A 20,605-nucleotide genomic window follows, 5' to 3' on the forward strand; every position below is an offset into this window, starting at 1 on the left:
AATCACTTTGAGTGGAAATCTTTATACAAATGAACTTAAAACAGTTTGTGTGAATTTATTTTTGGTCACATTTTCAAAATAATAAAAAAAAAAGATGTTTATTAATTAATTTATAATAACCCCTGCAAAGGTGGTTATGTTTTCATCCGTCTGTTTGTTTGGAAGCAAGATGACCTAAAAATAACTTAACTGATTTTCACGAAACTGCAAGAATGTGGTATTGGTCAGAGGAGAACCCAAACAAATTTAGGTGTGGATGCTGATCGGCAGGCAGTTCCGGATTTATTTTTATTTAATTATTTATTAATTATTATTTTCTCTCACATTGTGAGAAAGGGTGTTTTTCAACATTTTGATTGATTTATCATGGACCTTGATGAAAAATCAGGCACATTTAGGACACTTAAATTTATGAGTGTATGGAATTTGGTGCAGATTCAAATGAAAATCTGGATTTAATGGTTTTAAATGAGCTTTCATAAGGTGACTGTTGGGCCTTTGTGGAGGTCTGCACTCTACTGAGTGCCAGTTATGTATGAGAATTAAAAAAGAATACAGAATCACTAATTATCCATTTTACTGTAAGCTTAATAACACATTTAACAAGTTAGATCTTTTATTTCAGTTTCGATTGCATTGGTTACGGAGATTACTGAACAAAACAACTTCCACTTCATGTCTACTTCATCAGCTCCTGTGAAGTAGACATAATGTTTTTTCTCCCCTGTACATTCTCACATTTCCACAGAAGGATGATTTAATAATATCACGGACAACGTGAGGCTGTTGAGTGCGTTAGCATAATTTCAGCCTGATGAAAAAGTTCAGTGCCAGATAAGTCTAGATTAAACAGTATACCTACAAGCCTCCAATATCATTATGAAGAACAGCCATCAGAGTTCTCAGCCATCTATTTGTATCAACCCGCTTTCAGAAGAGCCACTGCTGTTTAATCAAACCTCTGTGTCTGGTTTATGAAACTTAAAATTATTATCTCTTGATCGATATTTTTATCTTTAAATAACTTTATCCAACAAAATAAGTTTAATGATCATAAATTATATTGACCAGAGTGTGTATGTTTGAATAATTGTATTTTTTTTTTCATTTGTGATGCAGATTCAGGTTTGACTTGACTGGGAAAGATACAAACATTTTTCAGTGAATCTAGGTTGGAATTCTCCGGCTGAAATGCTGTGAGTGGTTGAAGTGCATCCTTATTATCATCATGGTTTGTGAAGTTGTTCTGGGAAAAAACAAGTGACTCATCTCAGACTGGAATATAAAGAAAGATAAAATAGCAAATTCTCCTTATTATTTTTGTTTTTTTAGCAGCCTATCAGTGTTTCCAAAGATTTTGATTGGATAAGTTGAGGCAGGCAGTCAGACCGCATGTATTTGATAACATGCCAATGATGTCATGTCTTCGCTTGTGTCTGTTTGTTTGCTCGCTAATTCCAGAAAAACTACAGAATAGGATGGGACATGGGCCAAAGAACCCAATAGACTTTGGTGCAGATCTGGACAAAGGGGTAGATTCAATACATTTATATCACTTACTTCAACAGTCTGAGATAGAATGTTTTGTGATGTTTTCACCGAATTCCAAGGGAATAATGCATGGATCTTGTTTTTTATTAAATCTGGTAAATTTAGGGGATGAAACAAGGTCTTTTTCATTTTCTACCTTTCAGCCTAAAAGTCCACCAGAAGTGACAAGCAAGCAGACGTTAGCATTTCAGACGGTCCCTGAATGCACAAAATCCCCTCCATCGGCATAGTGGTGGGAGATGATGAGGGAATTTTCTTTTTTTTTTCCCCTTTAAGTTCTGAAGACAACTAAACACAACTTTCTCACTTATTGTGTTGCATTTCATTTATTCGTTAATTGTCGTAATTCAAGTGTTTTTGTTAAATCTAATCTAGAATTTTTTTAGTATGGTGTGAATTTATATTTCTAAGCCTGAGCAACTTTAAATTCTTATCAATGCTACAATGTTGAATTGTTAGTGTTTGTCAATGTCATCAAGACACATAGACAATGTTAATATTCTCTTGACAAATTTAGATCCACTGAGTAGCTTCTATATCACAGTCCTGTTACAGTCACTATAACACGCATGTCTGCACAATACATTTCTTAGCTTGTTTAGCATGTTTTTCCATGCAGTGCTCCCTGTTTGTGTCCTTCATATCTTTTAACGTTGCTAAGATCACAGGAGTGCATTGTCCATCTAAAGCTGTAATACTCAATTGGCTATTATCAAACATTTTTCTTCATCAGAAACCCTGATTGTTTGAACCTTCTGTGCTTCAACACTCATCAGGGAACACCATAATATTTTATACTTTCCTTTGACTTTGTTCTCAAACAGGCTGCAGCTACGTTATTAATTTTTTGATACCATGGCACAGCAAGCAGGTAAAAAACTGCAAGTCAATCCAGGCAGTCAGAAACTTCTTAGTAATTGTGTGTGTGTGTGTGTGTTTGCAGTGAGTCCTGTTGAGAGATAAATGAGTCTGGTTGACATTGTCTGGAACAGGTGGTGTAGTCAGCAGGGAAGACATACAGACAACTTTCATGCACACACACACACACACACACACACACACACACACACACACACACACACGCACACACACACACACACACTCATACTCACACACACACACTCAAACACACAATCACACACACACACTCACACACACACGCCCAATTTGACTTCAGTGCCGATTTTCTGGCTTGTTTGAGAGTGTAGCCAGTCTGATTGGATAAAGAGGGAAGAATAGGTTGTCTTTGAATAGCCCCCATACTGAGTGGCTGATGTATTGATTACAGAGGCAGAGAACCCACATTAATCATTCACAGCATGTTTGATTGACAGATTTCTTTTGTCTTTTTATGAACATTGCATGCTATTTTTTAGTCTCTGTGTGAACACTTGAACTATAACTTTATGTGTGTAAGTAGTATACTCCTCTCAGTCCAATAAAAGACAAAAACTACTACATCCTGACCAGATAATAATACAAATTAATTGACATATTTGTACTCTGTATACATGTGTGTGTTTCCAGGTGAGTGTGGTGCAGGACTCTGTGAACATCTCAGGCCAGAACACAATGAACATGGTGAAGGTTCCAGACTGCAGGCTGGCAGAGGAGCTCGGGGATTTGTGGGAAAACTCGAGATTCACCGACTGCTCCCTTTGTGTCGCTGGCCAGAAATTCCAGGCGCACAAAGCCATCTTGGCAGGTGAGGATATCTTTTTATTCATTAGGCTACGTTTCTAAAATTGGACGGGTACCATCTTTACACATAGTGTTCAATTACCGAAAATCACTTTGAAACTTGGTATCAGGTTCAACAGGCTTCCTGTCTTCTCATGTGTACGGAAATAAATACTTTGATTTTAGTTTATGATATATATGAGAAAACATCAACAGTTTCAAGTGATTGCAGGATCATAATTGCTGACAGGGTCATGGTCAATATTCGGTATGATTTAGTGTTTCTTTTACAGAAAACATGAAAGTGTTATTATGTTGTTTATTAAGTGTAAAAAAATTGTTCAGGAGCGAATGCCTGAGAGAAATTCTAATTTCATTTATTGGCAAATTCAAAAGAATTTACACACAGAAATTTCCAAGAAGTTTACTAAAGCTGTTTTCAGACATGAACGCCGAGAATGTCACACAATGAGGTCCGGACATGAACAACACAGTGAGCGTCTCGTGGCAACATGCAATAGGCAGTATGCAACATTTTAATTCCACTGCAGAGATCACATTTTTTGGGGGGTTGATAGGGGGATTGATGATGCTTCTGACGCACGACAGATGCAAAAAAACAAAAAAACAAAATAAAACAAATATCTCCCAGTGAAAAAACAGTGAGACATGTAGAAGACACAGACAAAGATGTCCAGTTTGTGGTGATAAGACCTGACGCCGGTGTCTGTGTTGTAAAGAAAATCCTGATCTATGCAGCAGAGTTAATACATCACTTCCTGCCTCTGTCTGCTCCACTTCTCATCTGAATAATGGAGGATGTGTTGCTGTTGTGAACGTGTCTGTGCAGAGAACCTCCTGCTGTGTTGTGCATGTGTGAAAACAGCTTTGGAAACATCATGAACGCACCCACTTGCTTGCGGTACAACATAAAGTCATTTCCATGCAAACTGTGTCAGTAATAGTAGAGCATACTTGTAATAGAGATGTTTACCACAATTTTGTAGTTCTACAAAGTTAACTTTTGGACAGTTACTAATGTTTTTACTGTTATGTATTCAGTTGATTATTTTTTATTTTGTAAAATTGTAGAATACAGTTAAAACCACCCATTCAGATTTTTTCTAATATGTCCAAGATGATATCTTCAGATTGCTTTTATATGACTTAAATCTGCTTTGATATGACTAAACACATGCATGGCGTAAGATAGTAAAAGTTGCACTCACCAGTCACAGTTCTCTTTGGATTCAGTTCATGATGCCAATTTGTGTTGGAAAAAGAGGCTCGATCAGTCATGGGAGGAGAGATGAGCAGTATAAATCAACTCTGTTTAATGACCCCCAACCCTGAAGGCTGTCTTCCTGGTGGAGCATTTTAAATGCATACAAACTCATAACTAAGTTTACTGACTAAGTCCTATCGTGGGACCATATTGTGTAATATACTCATGTGAAGGCCCCTAATCCCAAACTGTGCACCATGTTTACCTGAGACACACTGTCTACAGCTTTTCATGCAATGCTTTCCTTTTAACTCATGGCCCTGAGGCGTAGCGTTTTGACCACTCACTCCCTTCACCCAAAGATCTGTTCACCATATGTTTTAGGGTCTTTTCTGACCTTGGTTGCTATGGCAACAGCCAACAGCAACTGGGCCATCCTTTCAATGTCTTCACAGTTACGCCAGGAAAAGACATTGAACTATTGCTTATTATAGGTGACACTACTTCACCCAAAGAAGGAAATTATTTTTCTGGATAAATTACTTGTGGATGCTTGGTGTTAGTGATGGTGATAATTGGTGATGATGAAAATATCATTTTTATTAATGAAAACGAAAAATCACATACAATACAACTATTAAAAAAGAACTGGTTCTGAATATGCAAATGTAATAATGTAAGTATTCAAATTCATATATATTGGTTGGGTGTGTAGGCAGGCTGTGCAGTATATAAAAATGCACATACAGTATGAATGACACCATTGTGAAATACACAATAATATTCTGCTATTAGTTTTAGCTCTACATCTCCTTCAAACTAATACATGTGGTGGAGTTTTTAATTATTCATGGTGGAGTTTGTCATTATCATCCAGGGTTTCATTTCAAAGTTTTAGTCTCAGTCTAAATGCTGTTTCAAATGCTTCTCCATCGTGAATTAAATTCCAGAGGAAATCCTAATACAAATTATTAATTTTAATGAATACTACTGCTTGCCACAGGGATGGTTAAATTTGAATACATTGAATATCCATACAGGAATCAGCTATTGGCACCTTCAACAACACCTGCGTGTTGTCTTCTTCTTCTGTTGCTTTTTAGGCATTAATATTGTTCAAATGTGTCTATACGTAGACACTTAGAGAAACATAAAACAACAACAATGATGCATTTTGAACAATTTATTGACACTTTTATGACAGCCTGCGTCAGATAGTGAAAAGTTTGAGAAAACTGGTGAACTGTGTGTCTCTGCGGAGGCAACGAGAGGCTGTTCATTATTGGATTTGTTGAAATGTGTGTGTGTGAGGAGCCATTTTAATTATGTGCTGCTGTGGTTTGGGGTCCCCCCTCTCTCACCCTCACCCTCCCATCCCTCCCGCTCTCTCTCTCTCTTTCGCTCTGCTCGGCCCAGACGACGTCCCTCCTACTCGTTATTCCCCTTCTCGGCCGTTCCCGTGACAACTCTCCCGGCCGTTAATCGCCGTGGAGATGGACAGAGAGGGATCAAACGAAGGAGGGAGAGCAACTGAAATTGGCTCCACGTTTGGCCATGTGATCTTCATACCGCCTCGCTCTGTTTCTCACCTTCTCCCCTTTATCTCTCCCATACCTTTTCTCAATATCTTTCCTTTGCCTTTTACTTTAATGTTTTTCCTTTTAATACTTTCTTCTCCTCCATTTTCAGCCTCCATTCACCATTCCCCTTGTACTACCTCCTCTCGGATTTTCACATATCCTTTTATTTGTCTTCGTGTCTCTCTGTACTTTTTTATCATCCTCTCATCTCATTTTTTTTCTTTACCTCCTGTCTTTGTCATTTTCTATGACCCTCTCTCCATCTCTCACTCACTCTAGCCTCACACAGAGACCCTTCTAGAATACCATCAAGAAGACCCCTCACTATGGTTTTGCTTGTTGAACCAAACAAAGCCATTATAATGCTGCTCCCCTGTTTGATTCTAGATAGCACACTGGTGTTTTGTAATCTGAAGCATGATGTGTAACACAACAGCATATGTCCTGCAGTGCTTTGTCTCGTTTCTACACAGATGTTGGTTCGGCTCTGTGACTTCCATCGCCGCCGGCTTAAAGGCGTAACAACAATGCCCCCTCATTCAGTGTTCATAGCTTTTATACATAACGGCGAGGCAGAATAAAGGTGCAACATTCCCGCCTCGAACATGCTGTATAAAAGGGGCTTGTCTCTCTCTCTCTCTCTCTCTCTGTGTGTCTCTCTGTGTCTCTCTCTCCTCCACCCCTTTCTTTTGTTGCTGCAGTATGAGCTCACCAGTACTGAGCTGCACCAGACAGACTTATTGTAAGTTTGTCCCCACAGTCCACCTGGGCATTCAGGGCAAAGTTTGTTTTCAGTGCAGATAGTTGGGATGTACACTTTACTGCATGTCCAAACTAGCCTAAAGGATCAAAGTATTAAAGAATAATTATACAAACTTTTACTGACTTTAACTGACAAAGGATTGATACCAACATCATGTCCATTAGGTTTGAATCCCGGTTCAGCCGCTGTCTTTTTGTTTGGTATGGGATTTCTATTGGTACTCATGTTTCCTCCCACAGTCGAAAGACATGCAGGCAAGGGGTTAGGTTAATTAGAGACTCTAAATTGAGTGTAGGTGAGAAGGTGAGTGTGAATGTTTGTTTGTCTCTATATATACAGTGTATGTCTGCACTGTGATGAACTGGCAACCTGTCCAGGGTGGACACAACCTCTCTCACATTGTCAGCTGGGATTGGCTCCAGCTCCCCCTGTGATCCTCAAAGGATAACCAGTACAGATAATGGATAGATGAATGGATGAAACTGACTTGCTTGTTTGGCATACTATACAATTTAAGCTACTGAAAATTAACCAAGAAGCTACAGCCAATCTGATTGTCTTTTAAACATCCTGAAGCGAAACTCCCTCTTTTTAGTTCGCTGTTATTATTTTCTGAAACCAATCTTCATCATTATTGAACTGTTTCCACAAATCAACTGTTCAAAAAAAAAAAACAAGTTGCCTGGCCGGCTTCCCTCAACTCCCCTGTAGACAAAACAATTTACCTTTTGAGCAGAAGAGAAGTGTGTTGCAACTTTAATTTTCTGATTGCTAGCCAATCCCCCTGGCACTAACTGTCAAATATATAACCTGTTACACAATCATGAAATAACAGGAACTTTCTTCCCAAAAAAATGTTGGAAAGTGCTTTTTTCTTTTCTTGGACACCCAGAAGTTTATCTTTTATCATTTTGTTTCCTTCCTTTCCTTGTACATTACTCTGACCCTGAGCGACAGCATATCTGAAACACATTGTGTGCAACCTGATGTTAGTTCATTAGTCCATCCATCCATTATCTATACTGTGTGTCCTTTGAGGGTTCCGGGGGCAGTGGGTCGAGAGGTGGACACCCTTGACTGGTTGCCAGTGTGTAGGGACAACATCCAGAGACAAACAACCATTCACACTCAATTTAGAGTTTCAAATTCCGTGTGCACTGAAGCAGCGTGAGTAGAGCTAAAGCTGGAGCACAGGAAATCTATGCACAATTAGGGTATATTTGAGTGCAAGCGCAGGGTTTTGAGTGGAAATCTGAACATGAAATCATAAGTCCTGCTCTCAAACTGAAAGGCCAGGTTCTTGAATAAAGATAAGGAAATTACCCACAGTGGCGACAATGATATGGACTAGGGACAGCTATTTCTCCCGTTCAGGCAAGGCTCTAGTAATACTTATTTGTGGCTTGGGCAGAGTTGATGGATGACACCATGTTTCTAAATGAGTAATTAAATTGGTAGCTAGCTCCGCAGTTAATAACTGATTACTTAGCACTTAAATTAATTAGCATACCACTGACTTTGACACATACTTAATAATGTGTTAAACATTTGTTAAATTTTAATCACTAGTTAATTAGACGCATATTAGAAAACAGTAATATAAAGTGTAACCCAGTGAGCACATCATCAAACAAAGTGAACCAAAAGAAGAGGACACTGGTTGAGATGTGATTCTTAGTAAAAGGCCAAGCTCTAACATTTGAAGAGGCACATTCTTCCTGCGCTGGTGAGCAAACAACTGGTGATCAACTTCAGCCTCAATCTCATCTCTGAAATTCAACCTGTGCAGAGACTAACCACCATCATAGGATGATAGGGAAAGTGTATGATGTTGTTTCCTAAAGCAGAACTGCACAGACAAGACGGGGTGATTAAGCGTGCAGAATGATCATACAGCAGTGATTCTAAGCAGCGGAAGTAATTTATGTAATTTGAAGCCCAGCAGTTGGATCAGGTACCGAGCATCGTCGGTCTGTGCTGGAGATTAAACATGACTTCTTCATCTGGGAGTCACGTAGGAGACAATTCGAGAGAAAACATACTGTGAAGCGGTTCAGTACGTTATAGCTCACCTTGACTATGAAGGTATTGAAACTCAAAATACCAGAATAATCCATTTGTCTCTTTGGAGTCACTGTTTCAGTCGTGATTTTATTAAACTGAATCTGTGTTTACTTTGTATAGTAAATACATGTTAAATCTACTTCAATCTGAGTGAAAATTAGATGCTAATTGTATTGTATTGTCAACACTTTTACACCTCATTTTAAGCATGGATTGAACTGTCTTTGCCTCAAGAGTATTTGGTAACTGTAGCATTTAGTTTTGGATTTGTAAGGACATAAAAACGTGAAAATCACCTAAGAAGTTATTTATGAAAATTGAAAGGCTTTCAGTAGAGCACAGACCCCAAGTCACATCAAACTGCACAGACTCATAGAAATCAATTCCCTAAATATGCCTGGAAAATGAGTGAAAATGTCAAAAATGTCAAAAAAAGCTAATTTCTGGATCTGTCCCCAGACAGGGATGAAAACATAACCTTCTTGCATGGTAGAGTTAATAAACCTCATCACTTCTCTATGCCACCATGTTAGAATAGCCTACGTTGAATAGCAGTAGTTGACCATGTTCTCTAAAAGGGAAGACTGGCATTAATTAAAGCATAATGTTTCAAACAAGCTCCGGTCGAGTCAAGTCTATCAGCGTCAAATAGTTGCTAAACAAACCTGAGAGGTCGTCATGAGTCTGTCAGCAGGAAGGAGCTGCAGTCAACCTTTTCCACATGATGTTTCTACTGCTGTCGCTGCTGTCAATCATCCGCCTCACTCTGCTCTGGCCCTGTGGCAGGCTGTTAACAGATATCAGAGACCTCGCCGTGGATCAACATTGCACACAATAACAAACTCCCTCTCTCTGTCTTTTGTTTCCCTCTGCATCAGCTCGCTCGCCGGTGTTCAGTGCCATGTTTGAACACGAGATGGAGGAGAGCAAGAAGGTGAGTCGAGCACTTGACTCTGTTGTTCCCCTTTCTCCTCTGTGGCGAGCTGAACGTCTAAATTTTAATCTTTCTCCCTGTTGCGTCAGGAAGTGCTCATCTCTGAAAAAATCTGCACGTGTTCCGTCATGCCTTGTTGACTGCAGCTCTTATTATCTGGTGTCCTGACAACAGCTTTCTGCACAATTTTGATGTAATTACTGGGACTTTGAAATTGTTCTTCAGGCACAACATGCTATTTGAAGACAAGATAAGACAGCACCACTGAAAATAAGTCACTTTCACCTTAGTCCCTGTCATTTCTCTGTTTCAGGAGAAATTTTGGTTGGAGGAGGGAATTGGTGCCATGGTGCTCCCCGCGGGGCTGTTTAGGTTCAACATATGAGCTGCAAAATACTGAATATATGAGACCAATGCCATTACCAGCATCAGAAAAAATGTAGTTATTAAGCAGACAATTTTTGTTTTTGATCATAAGCACATAACCAAAATATTTCCTTAATTTTGTGACCTCAACATGCACCTAGCAGGACATTTTACAGTACTAAATGAGGTTGTCTGTGCTCTCTGAGGTGTTAAATTTTGTCTGATATTTCATTAGCATTACTGTGCCGTGTTCCCCACGAAAGTTAAGTCATACCAGCTTTTAGAACCGTGAATTTCTTGGACAGAATCACTGCAGTCTGTGGATTTTGCTTGTGTGGTTGTTGTAAATCAAATTCTGACCTTTGAGGGAAAAGAGAGACAGAGAGTTCAAAATGGCTGAGGCAGTTGTAGCCAATTTGCAGTCTTACACCATCCACTATTATTTAACTCTTTTCTCTCGAGTATAAAATGCTCTGTAAAAAGAGGAATGGGTTAGAAACAGTTATAACACAAGAGAAGATTTAAATGCATCTTTTGTAATGAAGAAATTAGGAATTAAGCTTGTTACCTTGCTTTTTGCCCATTCAATAACTTCACTAAATGAAATGATTGAATCCTGGGATTAAATGCCACAACAGAGTTAATAACCCACCACCTAACATAGAAAGCAGAAAGCTTTTGTGCCTGTTCCCAACTGGTTAGTCTTTTTACAGTTAGCTCAGCAGATGCTATAGCTTTCCAACAATTCGTGCAAATAGTCACAACCATTGACTGTGAATAAAGATGGTCAATCAGAAATGAAGCCAAGCTGTTTTGACACCCTGGTCAAGAATGTGTATCCGTGGAACATTGTTAGCACAGCTTCATCCCCCACAACTGTGCAGATTCTGGCTCAAAATGCGAATGATGGCACTGGGATAGCTTGGTTTAATTTCCATCTTTACTTACAGTCTATGGTCATTAGCACTAAACGTCTGGAACATAATCATTTGTGTAGACATGATTTCCGCTGTACAGCCATGACCATAGGCTGACATGCTTTATTTGCTAATGCTAATATGCTGTATCTCTGATAATAGATAATATTGGCTGATAAATACAGTCTCTTATACACACAGTGGCTTGAAACTATCTATTAAAAAAAGTATTGTAAAAATAGCAAAAAATTAAGAAATGACTTCTATAAACTGACATTTAAGTAAAAGCAACCACCAGATATTTTTGTTTCAGTGCAGTGATTGATTGTCACTTTATGTGCAGTTGAATAGAGAACTGGTTACAACCATTTCCTCCATTGTGTGTACTTTATTATCTGAGTTCATTGCTCTAATTGTTAAGTACTGTAGCACTGAAAAGTTTTATGGTAACTTAAATTGAAAGCTCTGTGATTTAAATTCTTAGTTGCCCTGAGTTCAGTTGCTTGTGCTTGTCTTTCCATTGCCTGCAGTGCATGCATGCTTTTCTGTGATGTTTGTTTGTGTGTTTTTTTTTTCTACATGTGTGATGCAGAGAGCCCTAGTGCCACAGTTGGTTGTGCTCATATGATAGGAGGTGGTGAGATTGAACCGTGGTGATTGAGCCGTCACGTCAGCATGAATATTGATGTCTGCTTGGCTCGAATGGGGAAATTATAAAGCATAGAGCCAGGAAATGCATCTTAATTGCTGTTTAAGTGGGCGTCTTCATCAGAAGGAGGCAGAAAGGGTGGGCCATGTCCCCATGTGATTTAGAGAAAACAGATAGATGGGTTAACACTCTCCTGCAGCAGTGATGATGCTTTTATAGCGTCCGTGCAGCCCCTCTACATAGGAGAGAGACAAATGAGCTCAGATAGAAGCTTGCTAATAGATGACTTCTCTGTGAATAGAGGCAGGCTTCAGATACTGTAACTATATGAGTGATGTCTATTTATGAAATACTGTGGAAAGCATTTCTCATGTGACCTATGATGTGGTTGCTCTGTGCTATTTTCTCTTTTTTTAAATTTCATTATCACTCCAACACGCTGCCGTCGAAAATTAGCAGCGCAAAATGAGTCAAGTTTCTTCATCTGTATGTGAAACCCCCCCCCTCTTATTCCTGGATTGTGTTCACACTATAAAATGAGGTTTCTGTGATGAAGAAAATTGCCTCTCAAGGAAGAGCCCGTAGTTATTTTAGAAACAATATGTTCAGAATGAAGCAGACGATATCCTTGTCACGCGTGCTCACATATGTTCATATGAGTTCCTGTAAAAGCAGACCCCTTGCTTTCAGACTCTCCCTCCATTATTCCTCTGTGTGTTTGTGTTGCTGTCGAGTGGTCAGAGTTGTCACAAATGCACTAAGCTGTTGGTACACCCAACCTGACCCCGCTAAAACGCCTCTGGTCACCGTGGTGACGATAAAGCACTGTTATAATTGGTTTACTGCTTTGTTCTGCCCCTCTGTGCAGAGGGAAAGGTTCAGGTTACCGTCACTGTGCCAGTGAGCGATAAAGCTGCTCCGCTGGCTGCAGGCTCTGTCAAGGAATGAATGCTTGGGATTAATTTTCAGGAATCAGCTGAAACGAGTTAAATAAATGTACTAGAATGGAATTTTGCTGAAACGTGTTCAGACTGTTCAGAGAATCCTTTTCTTTTTTCTTATTTGACACGTTTTGAATCACTGCATGGCTGACTGTCCCTGTGTGTGCGAAACAAGGTGAGTGAGTTTAATTCAGATTTTCAGGTTTTGGGACACTCGACATGAAATAAAAAACACTCAGCCGCCGCGCGTGGTTTTGAAGGATTGTCAAAGTGTCTTTTTCCTCTCTCGCCTTTTATTTTGTTAAACCCTCTGTGTATTCTCTCCTGTCCTCTCCTCCCGTTCAGAACCGTGTGGAGATAAATGACGTGGAGCCAGATGTCTTCAAAGAGATGATGTGCTTCATCTACACAGGCAAGGCCCCCAACCTGGACAAGATGGCTGATGACCTGCTGGCGGCAGCTGACAAGGTACAGAGAGAGTGTGTGCGTGAGGACGTGTGTGCACCTGCTTCTGTGTACATTTACTCACAAGACACTATGCATAATAATGTCCCCTAAAAGAGACACTGAATGTTCAATTCCAGAGCACATACACGTTTAGAATCTCATCTAAACATGTTGTGGGAGGTATAGATGTGCACTCATTTACAATGAACGTATGTACCCTTGAACTGACCTTGTACCTGTCCTTTATTCTACCATGTAAGCTCTTTTCATCTAAACCCACATTTTACTCCCCCACTCTTTTCTTTCTTTTAGTTCTCTCACTGTTTCCCAGTCTTCATGGAAATCGTTGCCCTTGTTTTATTAATAGCAAGATACTGCTTGAGTTGTATTTCCAACTTTTATTTGCTCTCAGCAAGTCTAGTTCAGTATGTGACGACTGAAGCAGCCATTCATCCACTTAATATGTGAGCCAGTCAAAGGGTTTCAAGACCAAAAGACAACAAAAAACCGTCTTGAATAAAATTTCAGGAGGTCTGAATTCAGTCACTGATTTTAAAGAGGGATTCAGCATTGCCCTCATATTGATGGTGTTTTCAACCGTTTGGGCTCTGTGCCAGTTTATTTCCCTGTCCATACTAACATGACTGAAAACATAAATCTCATGACCACTTGCGTACACTGGGTGTGCTCGTGCAGGTGTAAACAGGAAACTGCTTGAATAATCGCTCGTCTCCTCCACATGCAAACAGTTGCTTCATTGTAAAATGCCAAATTTGACTGCATAACAGCTGTTGGCAAAGACAACAGGGTCAGAAACGCTTCATCATCATTTCCAAACATCTCAGTTTCTGCCCGTCCAGACTAAACTGCTGCTCTGGTATTTAGAAACTCTCCAGTAATGTGGACGTCAGCCGTATCTGTTGAGCTAAAGCAATTTGAAAAACTGATGAAACTACTATAGTTTTTTTTAAATATTCATATTTTCTCACTTTACTTATATTCTTCCTTCTTGAATGAATTTGTATTAATTTATTACAGTAACAGATGAAAGTGTTTTCTCTCTTTTAACAAGTGTGACTTGTCTTAACCCTTTGAGCACTGCGATAGAAATAGTCTGCTAGTGCCTATGTTGGTATTTCTGCTTACTGTGACATAATTCTTCAAATGCTTCATCCCTAAAATCTCTACAACCTAACCTAAAGGTTATTCAAGTCAATAAGCCATAATTAATTATAAAATGACTTTAATAAATACTAAATCTGACATAAACCTTTGCCTAATAACCATGTAAAACATATTGATCCAAATGATTTCTCAACATGGAAGCATGAACAAAGCATTTCTTAACACAAGTTATTTGAACTAATTCAATGTTTTAGTTCTTGAGACACACCCATCCGCTCCTCTCCTGCCACTCCCTGGCGCCACCGCCTGTTAACAGCACGAAACAAAAGTGATGAAGACATCATGAGCATATACAACATAATGAGATTGAAAACAGAGGTCCTAGCTTTTTGCTGCAGAAAGAATTAATATTATTAATATTATATTTTTTACTTTATTGATTTAAACATGATCACGCAACAAAAAAAACATCTCCTGCAGTTGGTGAGGGGCCAAATGCAGGATGTCAGTTTTCAGGGGGTTAAACAGCTCAGCACAAGTCCTATTTAGTGTCAGATAATTAATATCAACTCCTTCACATCATTAGTTTTGGTAAATACTTTGCTAAATTGAAAAACTGGTGGTGATGCAAATTTCACTGTAGTCTCTGCTGATCGTCTACAACTCATCCTGAAGTGCAGGAGAAGATTATTGTTCCCAGCAATTTCGTAATCAAACGCGGTGGAAACTCCGTCTGCATAACTGTCACTTTTCCCTCTCTTGGTCATATATTTTCTTATCCAATTTAGCCGTTGTTTTGTTGCCGCTGCAGTGGAGCAATTCTGTGTTTCCGTATCATTACACAGCGCGACAACAGTTGTTAGTGGCAGCATTGTTTAAGTAATTCAGTTTACCTGTTGTTCTCCCTCCCTCTCTGTCACCGGCAGTATGCTCTGGAGCGGCTGAAGGTGATGTGCGAGGACGCTCTGTGCAAGAGCCTCTCTGTGGAGAACGCCGCAGAGATCCTCATCCTCGCCGACCTGCACAGCGCTGACCAGCTCAAGACGCAGGCTGTGGACTTCATCAACTGGTGAGTTACATATCTGCACTTAAATCATCCATCTGCAGAACTACTTCCACGCTGATGGAAAGATTTTTGTTTTCGGTTTCACACACACCAAGTCATTAATTTGGCAGGAGCAATTTTTGTTTCCAGAGGAAATTTAATTGAATCCAAAGATCAAAACATTTTGCTGCCAGATCACATTGGGCTATTGAGCAATAAACCTCAACTGCTGATGTTAATCACATTGCAGGCAGCCTGGTTAGGTGAAAAAAAGTCCTATGCATCAATGACTCCTATTTATGTCCACGGAGAGGTGATTGATCCGGTATTTGAATGCCCAGTTGAAACAAAAGGCTTTTTCACAGTCACTACCTAAATTGCTCATCACCTTCCCTCTCTTATCTGAATTTTCTGTCTCACAGCCAGACACATTTTACATCCCTTTGTCCATTCATCTGTCCTCCCTCTGCAGCTTGACTCCATCTCCTGGCCTTGTTCCTGAGCAGATTCCATCTCTATCTCTCCTCTGCTGCTCCTCCTCTTCATTCCTTCCTCTCCCTTTTTTCTCTCTCTCTCTCTTGTTCTGTGCTCAAGAGCTCATGTGTACCTAAAGGTGTTCAGTAATGCAGATTTCTGCCCCTAATCCCTGTCATTAATTGTGGTTATGGGCGTTATGACAGTTTAATTTGCGAGTGTTGTTGTGGTGGTGGGAAAATTGGCCACGGGGGACTCCTGGCCAGCAAAGCCTTATCAACCCTCCTCCTGCGGACACAATCGACAGCAACAAGAGCAACAAAACAAAAATCAATTTAGAGGACGAATACAGAAAACAGATGACACGGAGGAGCCAATAATCCTCCCCCCAGTAGCACCTCAACCTCCTTCCAGACCAGTCTTTACAAGCAGCTTACAGTCATTTAGTCGAGACAATGGGAATCCTCTTCATCCCACCTCCTTTATTCATCCTCTCCAGAGGTGTAGCAGAGAGTAAAGCCTTCCAAACTCTCCTTATCCACTTTGGTTATAGAAAAGAGTTAACACACTTTGTTTAGCCTAACATGAATCTTAAGGCTCAAGTATAATGGTAGAATAAAACACAGTCGTGTTCTCAAGTTGATCGAATTCAACATGAGTTATTGAAGTAAAGGGTCTTTAAAGGATGAAAATACCCTTTGGTTTTCTGAAATTAGTGTATTTGATAATTGTGGCAGTTTGCCTCATTATTACTGTTGACTGGAGGTCATAGTTTGGCCTCTTTTTAATTTGACTTCACATCACTTTATCCCTCTGCCCCCTCCTGTCTGTCTCTCTGCACTTTCATTACTCTCCCTCACCTCCCATGCTATTTATTTATTATTTGTCACTGCTGCTGTCTTCTTCTCTCCATCCTCCCTCCACCCCTCCTCCTCCTTCCTCTCCTGCTGTGGCTGCTCTCCTTGTGCCCTTTCGCTGGCCCACTGCCTCAGCCTCAGCATAAGAGCCATTACTGTAAGCAGGGGTTCACATCCTCCACAGAGAATAGGGTCAGAGGTTGGCTGGAGGTCTGGAGCTGCTGTGTGGAGACCGTGTGACCACAAACACACACACATAAACACACCTTGGTGGACATGCCAAGACATAAAGATATGTGAACACACAAACGCTGTTGTGTATTTACTCACAATGAAACATGAAAAATGTCATTAAAGGCCACACAGTGGAATGCGTGATAGTGCAGGCCAGCACCCCGAGGGTGTCGGGAGGGTCAGGACTGCCACAGTGTCTGAGATGATGACCACGAGTCAAACTTTTTAGATATTAATTACAAGATTTTTACAACTTTTTTGGGCTGTCCGGCTTACATGAGTTTTTACTTCCCCACAAACACGGGTCATCCAAATAGTCCTATAGCTTTAATACCTGACACCAGGACTCACTGCTCAGATTGAAGCGTTCAAATGTGGTTTGTTTGTAAAAGCAGAAACAGCTGCAATCTCTTAAACTTAGTGTTGACCTTATTATGTTATGATTTGGCTCTTAGACTGAACAGAATATCTTTTAGTACAATCGATTCTTCATTTTGCCATGGACTTTTGTGCCAAGCACTTTGTAACCTTGTTTAGATAAGTGCGATATAAATAAAGTTATATTATTATTATTATAAAACTAATCAATTTCCATTTGCAGAACAAATCTTGCATTTATAAATATAATTACCAAACAGTAATAAGATTATGTAATTTTTGACTGCCTTATGTTGTTAGGAGGTAGGTAGTTGATAGTTAATCCTAATAAAGCTTCAATTTGGATATATATTTGAATAATCATAATTAGCAAAAGTATGAGTATAGCAAAAAAAAAAGGATATTTGAAATATAGTGGAGTTGAAATATAAAGTACCACCCCCTGGAAATATGGAAATATGCAGAGTACAAATATCTATTGCATTACTTAATGTATGATATTTCCACCATATCAAAAAAAGTAAATGCTGGTTTACAAAATTACAAAATAAATTTAAAGTCAGTTAGGATTCCCCTAAAGGGTTTCAACCAAAATCCAAGGGTCTGTGAAGTAATTAACAATGTTGGAGAGATGGGAAAAAAAACAATACAAATAAAAACATTTGTTGGTTTTTGTTTCTTCCGTGTAACATGCTGTGGAGTTTTAGCTCTTCTGAACTCTAAAGAACTATAAGAATGAAACAATGTGTGAAGGAAATATAATCTTTTGGTTGAGGTGTTCACAGCTCATAACCATATGTAATGTGTGATGGGGGGTTGCAAATAGTCATTGGCTATAAAGGAGAAGATTCAAGCAGGGCTGTAAAGAGAAATGACATGATGTGATGCGACACAACTGTGACTAAACACTCTTGCTCATCACATGCCCACATATTTGTGGTCTTTGACTGGTGCCATTTAATTTACATTTTGTTTTTTTCTCTCAAAAATGACTTCTGGGGTTAAATATTTAAAAATATAAAGTAAATAACAGCACTGCCAGCTGGTATGACAAATCCTTAATGTCTCAGAGCTGTGCTCCACACAGATGGAGTCATATAATCACAAACTCTTGAGTTGTTTGTTCTGTTACTTTGTCCATTAAGTTTGTTTTCTTTGAATATTTAGTCACTTTCTTCCACTTCATTCCTCCTCTTGTTGCCCTCTTCTTCTCGCAGTCACGCAGCAGATGTGATGGAGACGTCAGGCTGGAAGTCCATGGTGATCTCTCAACCACACCTCGTAGCAGAAGCCTATCACTCCCTGGCCTCGGCCCAGTGCCCCTTCCTGGGTCCCCCACGGAAACGCCTAAAATAATAATAGTGGTCTGGAGAGTGACTCCTCAGTCCTGACCCTGCTGCGTCCTTCTGAACCAGCGACTCACTGCTCCTCCTACGGCATCCAGAGACACCAAAGACCGATACCCATAGGACTTGGCTCCTCGGTATGACTAAAGGGAAAACTCAGCTGGGAAGAACAGAGACTGATGCCCCAGAGGAGGTAATACAGATCTCTGTAGATGGTGATGAGGTGAATATTCATGGTTCAAACCTCGATACTCCATATATCCTGTCACTGTGATATTGGAAAGCTGGATCTGTGAGTCGGTCACATAAAGAAAAGATCTCCTGGCTCCAAACAGAAAAGTCCACGTTGAGTCCCTATAAATTCAATTTTGTTGTCTTGTACGATGTCTCGAGTTTTGAAGCCCGAACAGCTCATGAAAAGTGAGCGAAGAGGATCAACCATCCAGAAAGTGATGTTTGTGCAAAGTGTTGTTATTCTGGGACATAATCAATTCTCAGCTTGAATCAAAGAGGACTGATCTGATCATGTCTTCAAATGGCCAGGCAGTGGATGGATAAAGCCTGAGTTTAGTTTTAAAATCCGTCTCCTGTGCGATCTGTTCAGGTCCGACATTCAGAAAGTCGGCCATCTTGCACTTTAAGAAGTTCCACAGTTCACTTTCTTACATGGCTGCTATTAAAGTAGCTGTTATCAACTGTAGTTAACATGTTTTGATGTGGTTGCAGCAGTGTTTTACATGTTGTGGCTAAAACTGTCATCTTGGTCGAGACTGTGCTGTGATATAAAACAACGTTTTACTTTACGCTCGTAGTGGAATTACACAGAGAAATGCTGGATCTATGAAATGATTTGATTAAATCGTGCAGTCTGAGTTAACACAACGTAGAGGATTGAAAACAAAAAGCACAGCGTCTGCCCAGCTTTAAGAAACATATCAAATAAACCAATGACAGAAACAATCCTTTCATCTACCTGATAATCACAGTTCATCTCTTACTGACACCTTGTCTTGCAGGTTTTTTGCCAAACAAACAGTGTTTTAAGTCACTTAACAAAGATTTGCAAACACCTTCCAAAGTGCTCTCTGAGTTCATGTAAAACTGAGCACATGGGAAACGATGACATCACCGTTTACTTTTCACATGCCAAATGCTGCTTTCTGTAAAAAACATGCACCAAAAACACCAATGGCAGCTATATACTGGTCTCTCTACGATGCGTTTATTCCGCAAATAAATGTAGCATCACTGCTCCACATCGATTGCGTCCGCCTCACCCTGTTTTACTTGGAGCTAAGCTCAGTGAGCATGCTCACAATGTTCGTCTCTGGTATTTGACGGACCATCGATAAAGCCTTTATCGCCACCTGCTGGCCTGATTGCTTGTTTAACTATTTGTTTTTTGTGTTCTTGTCTAAATGAAGATATTTTGTACAATGATGGACGTGTGATTGTTCATAAAGAAAGAAATTTAAAACAATACCTGCAGTGTCGTAGACAAGGCCTGAAACAATGTTTTGCCTGTAGAATACAGACTCTTTGACTTTGTCTGGCTGTGACAGTGTCTTTGTCATCTTTGATATCTTCACTACTCCTCATTATGCAGTTTGGTCAGTTAATGACTCATTAATGCACCCCCCCCCCCCCCCCCCCTTTCAACTTGCTGCCAGATCTGTGCGTGTGTGTGTTTGAGTGTGTTTCTGTCTGTCTGTGTCTGTGTGTTTGTGTGTGTGTGTGTAAGAAACACATTTCAGTTTCAACTTTAATCTAGTCATGATCAAAGTTCAATCCCCAGTGCACGTGCTGTTCCACATGTCTGATCACAGGGGCTCATGCAGCTGTGCACTGTGCAGACTCACCCTTGCTCATGGCCACAGGGCTGTTTGACTTGATCTCCGAGGGCTTGCTTAGAGAACATCTAGGTTGTAATCACTTCTGAGAGAGTCAGACCTTTCTCTTGGACACTATTTTAAAAGGGATTCCTCTGTGTTGACCAAAGTTGAGGCCCGGCGGGACCTTAAGGAAGCTC

General features: G+C 39.9%; 1 protein-coding gene across 4 annotated transcripts in view; it reads left to right on the forward strand.

Moving 5' to 3' along the window:
* spop (speckle type BTB/POZ protein) overlaps nt 1-20,124 on the forward strand; it is a 93,088-nt gene extending 72,964 nt beyond the window's left edge. For all 4 annotated transcript variants that reach the window (XM_020094185.2, XM_020094187.2, XM_020094188.2 and 1 more), the window contains 5 exons: nt 3,079-3,256; nt 9,742-9,797; nt 13,016-13,138; nt 15,169-15,311; nt 18,448-20,124. In XM_020094185.2, the coding sequence (XP_019949744.2) occupies nt 3,079-3,256; nt 9,742-9,797; nt 13,016-13,138; nt 15,169-15,311; nt 18,448-18,586 (639 nt within the window). In that variant the 3' untranslated portion in view covers nt 18,587-20,124. The remainder of the gene's footprint in view (nt 1-3,078; nt 3,257-9,741; nt 9,798-13,015; nt 13,139-15,168; nt 15,312-18,447) is intronic.
* Nucleotides 20,125-20,605: the final 481 nt, after the last annotated feature.

This window comes from Paralichthys olivaceus, chromosome 5, assembly GCF_024713975.1.
Source record: "Paralichthys olivaceus isolate ysfri-2021 chromosome 5, ASM2471397v2, whole genome shotgun sequence".
NCBI lineage: Eukaryota > Metazoa > Chordata > Actinopteri > Pleuronectiformes > Paralichthyidae > Paralichthys > Paralichthys olivaceus.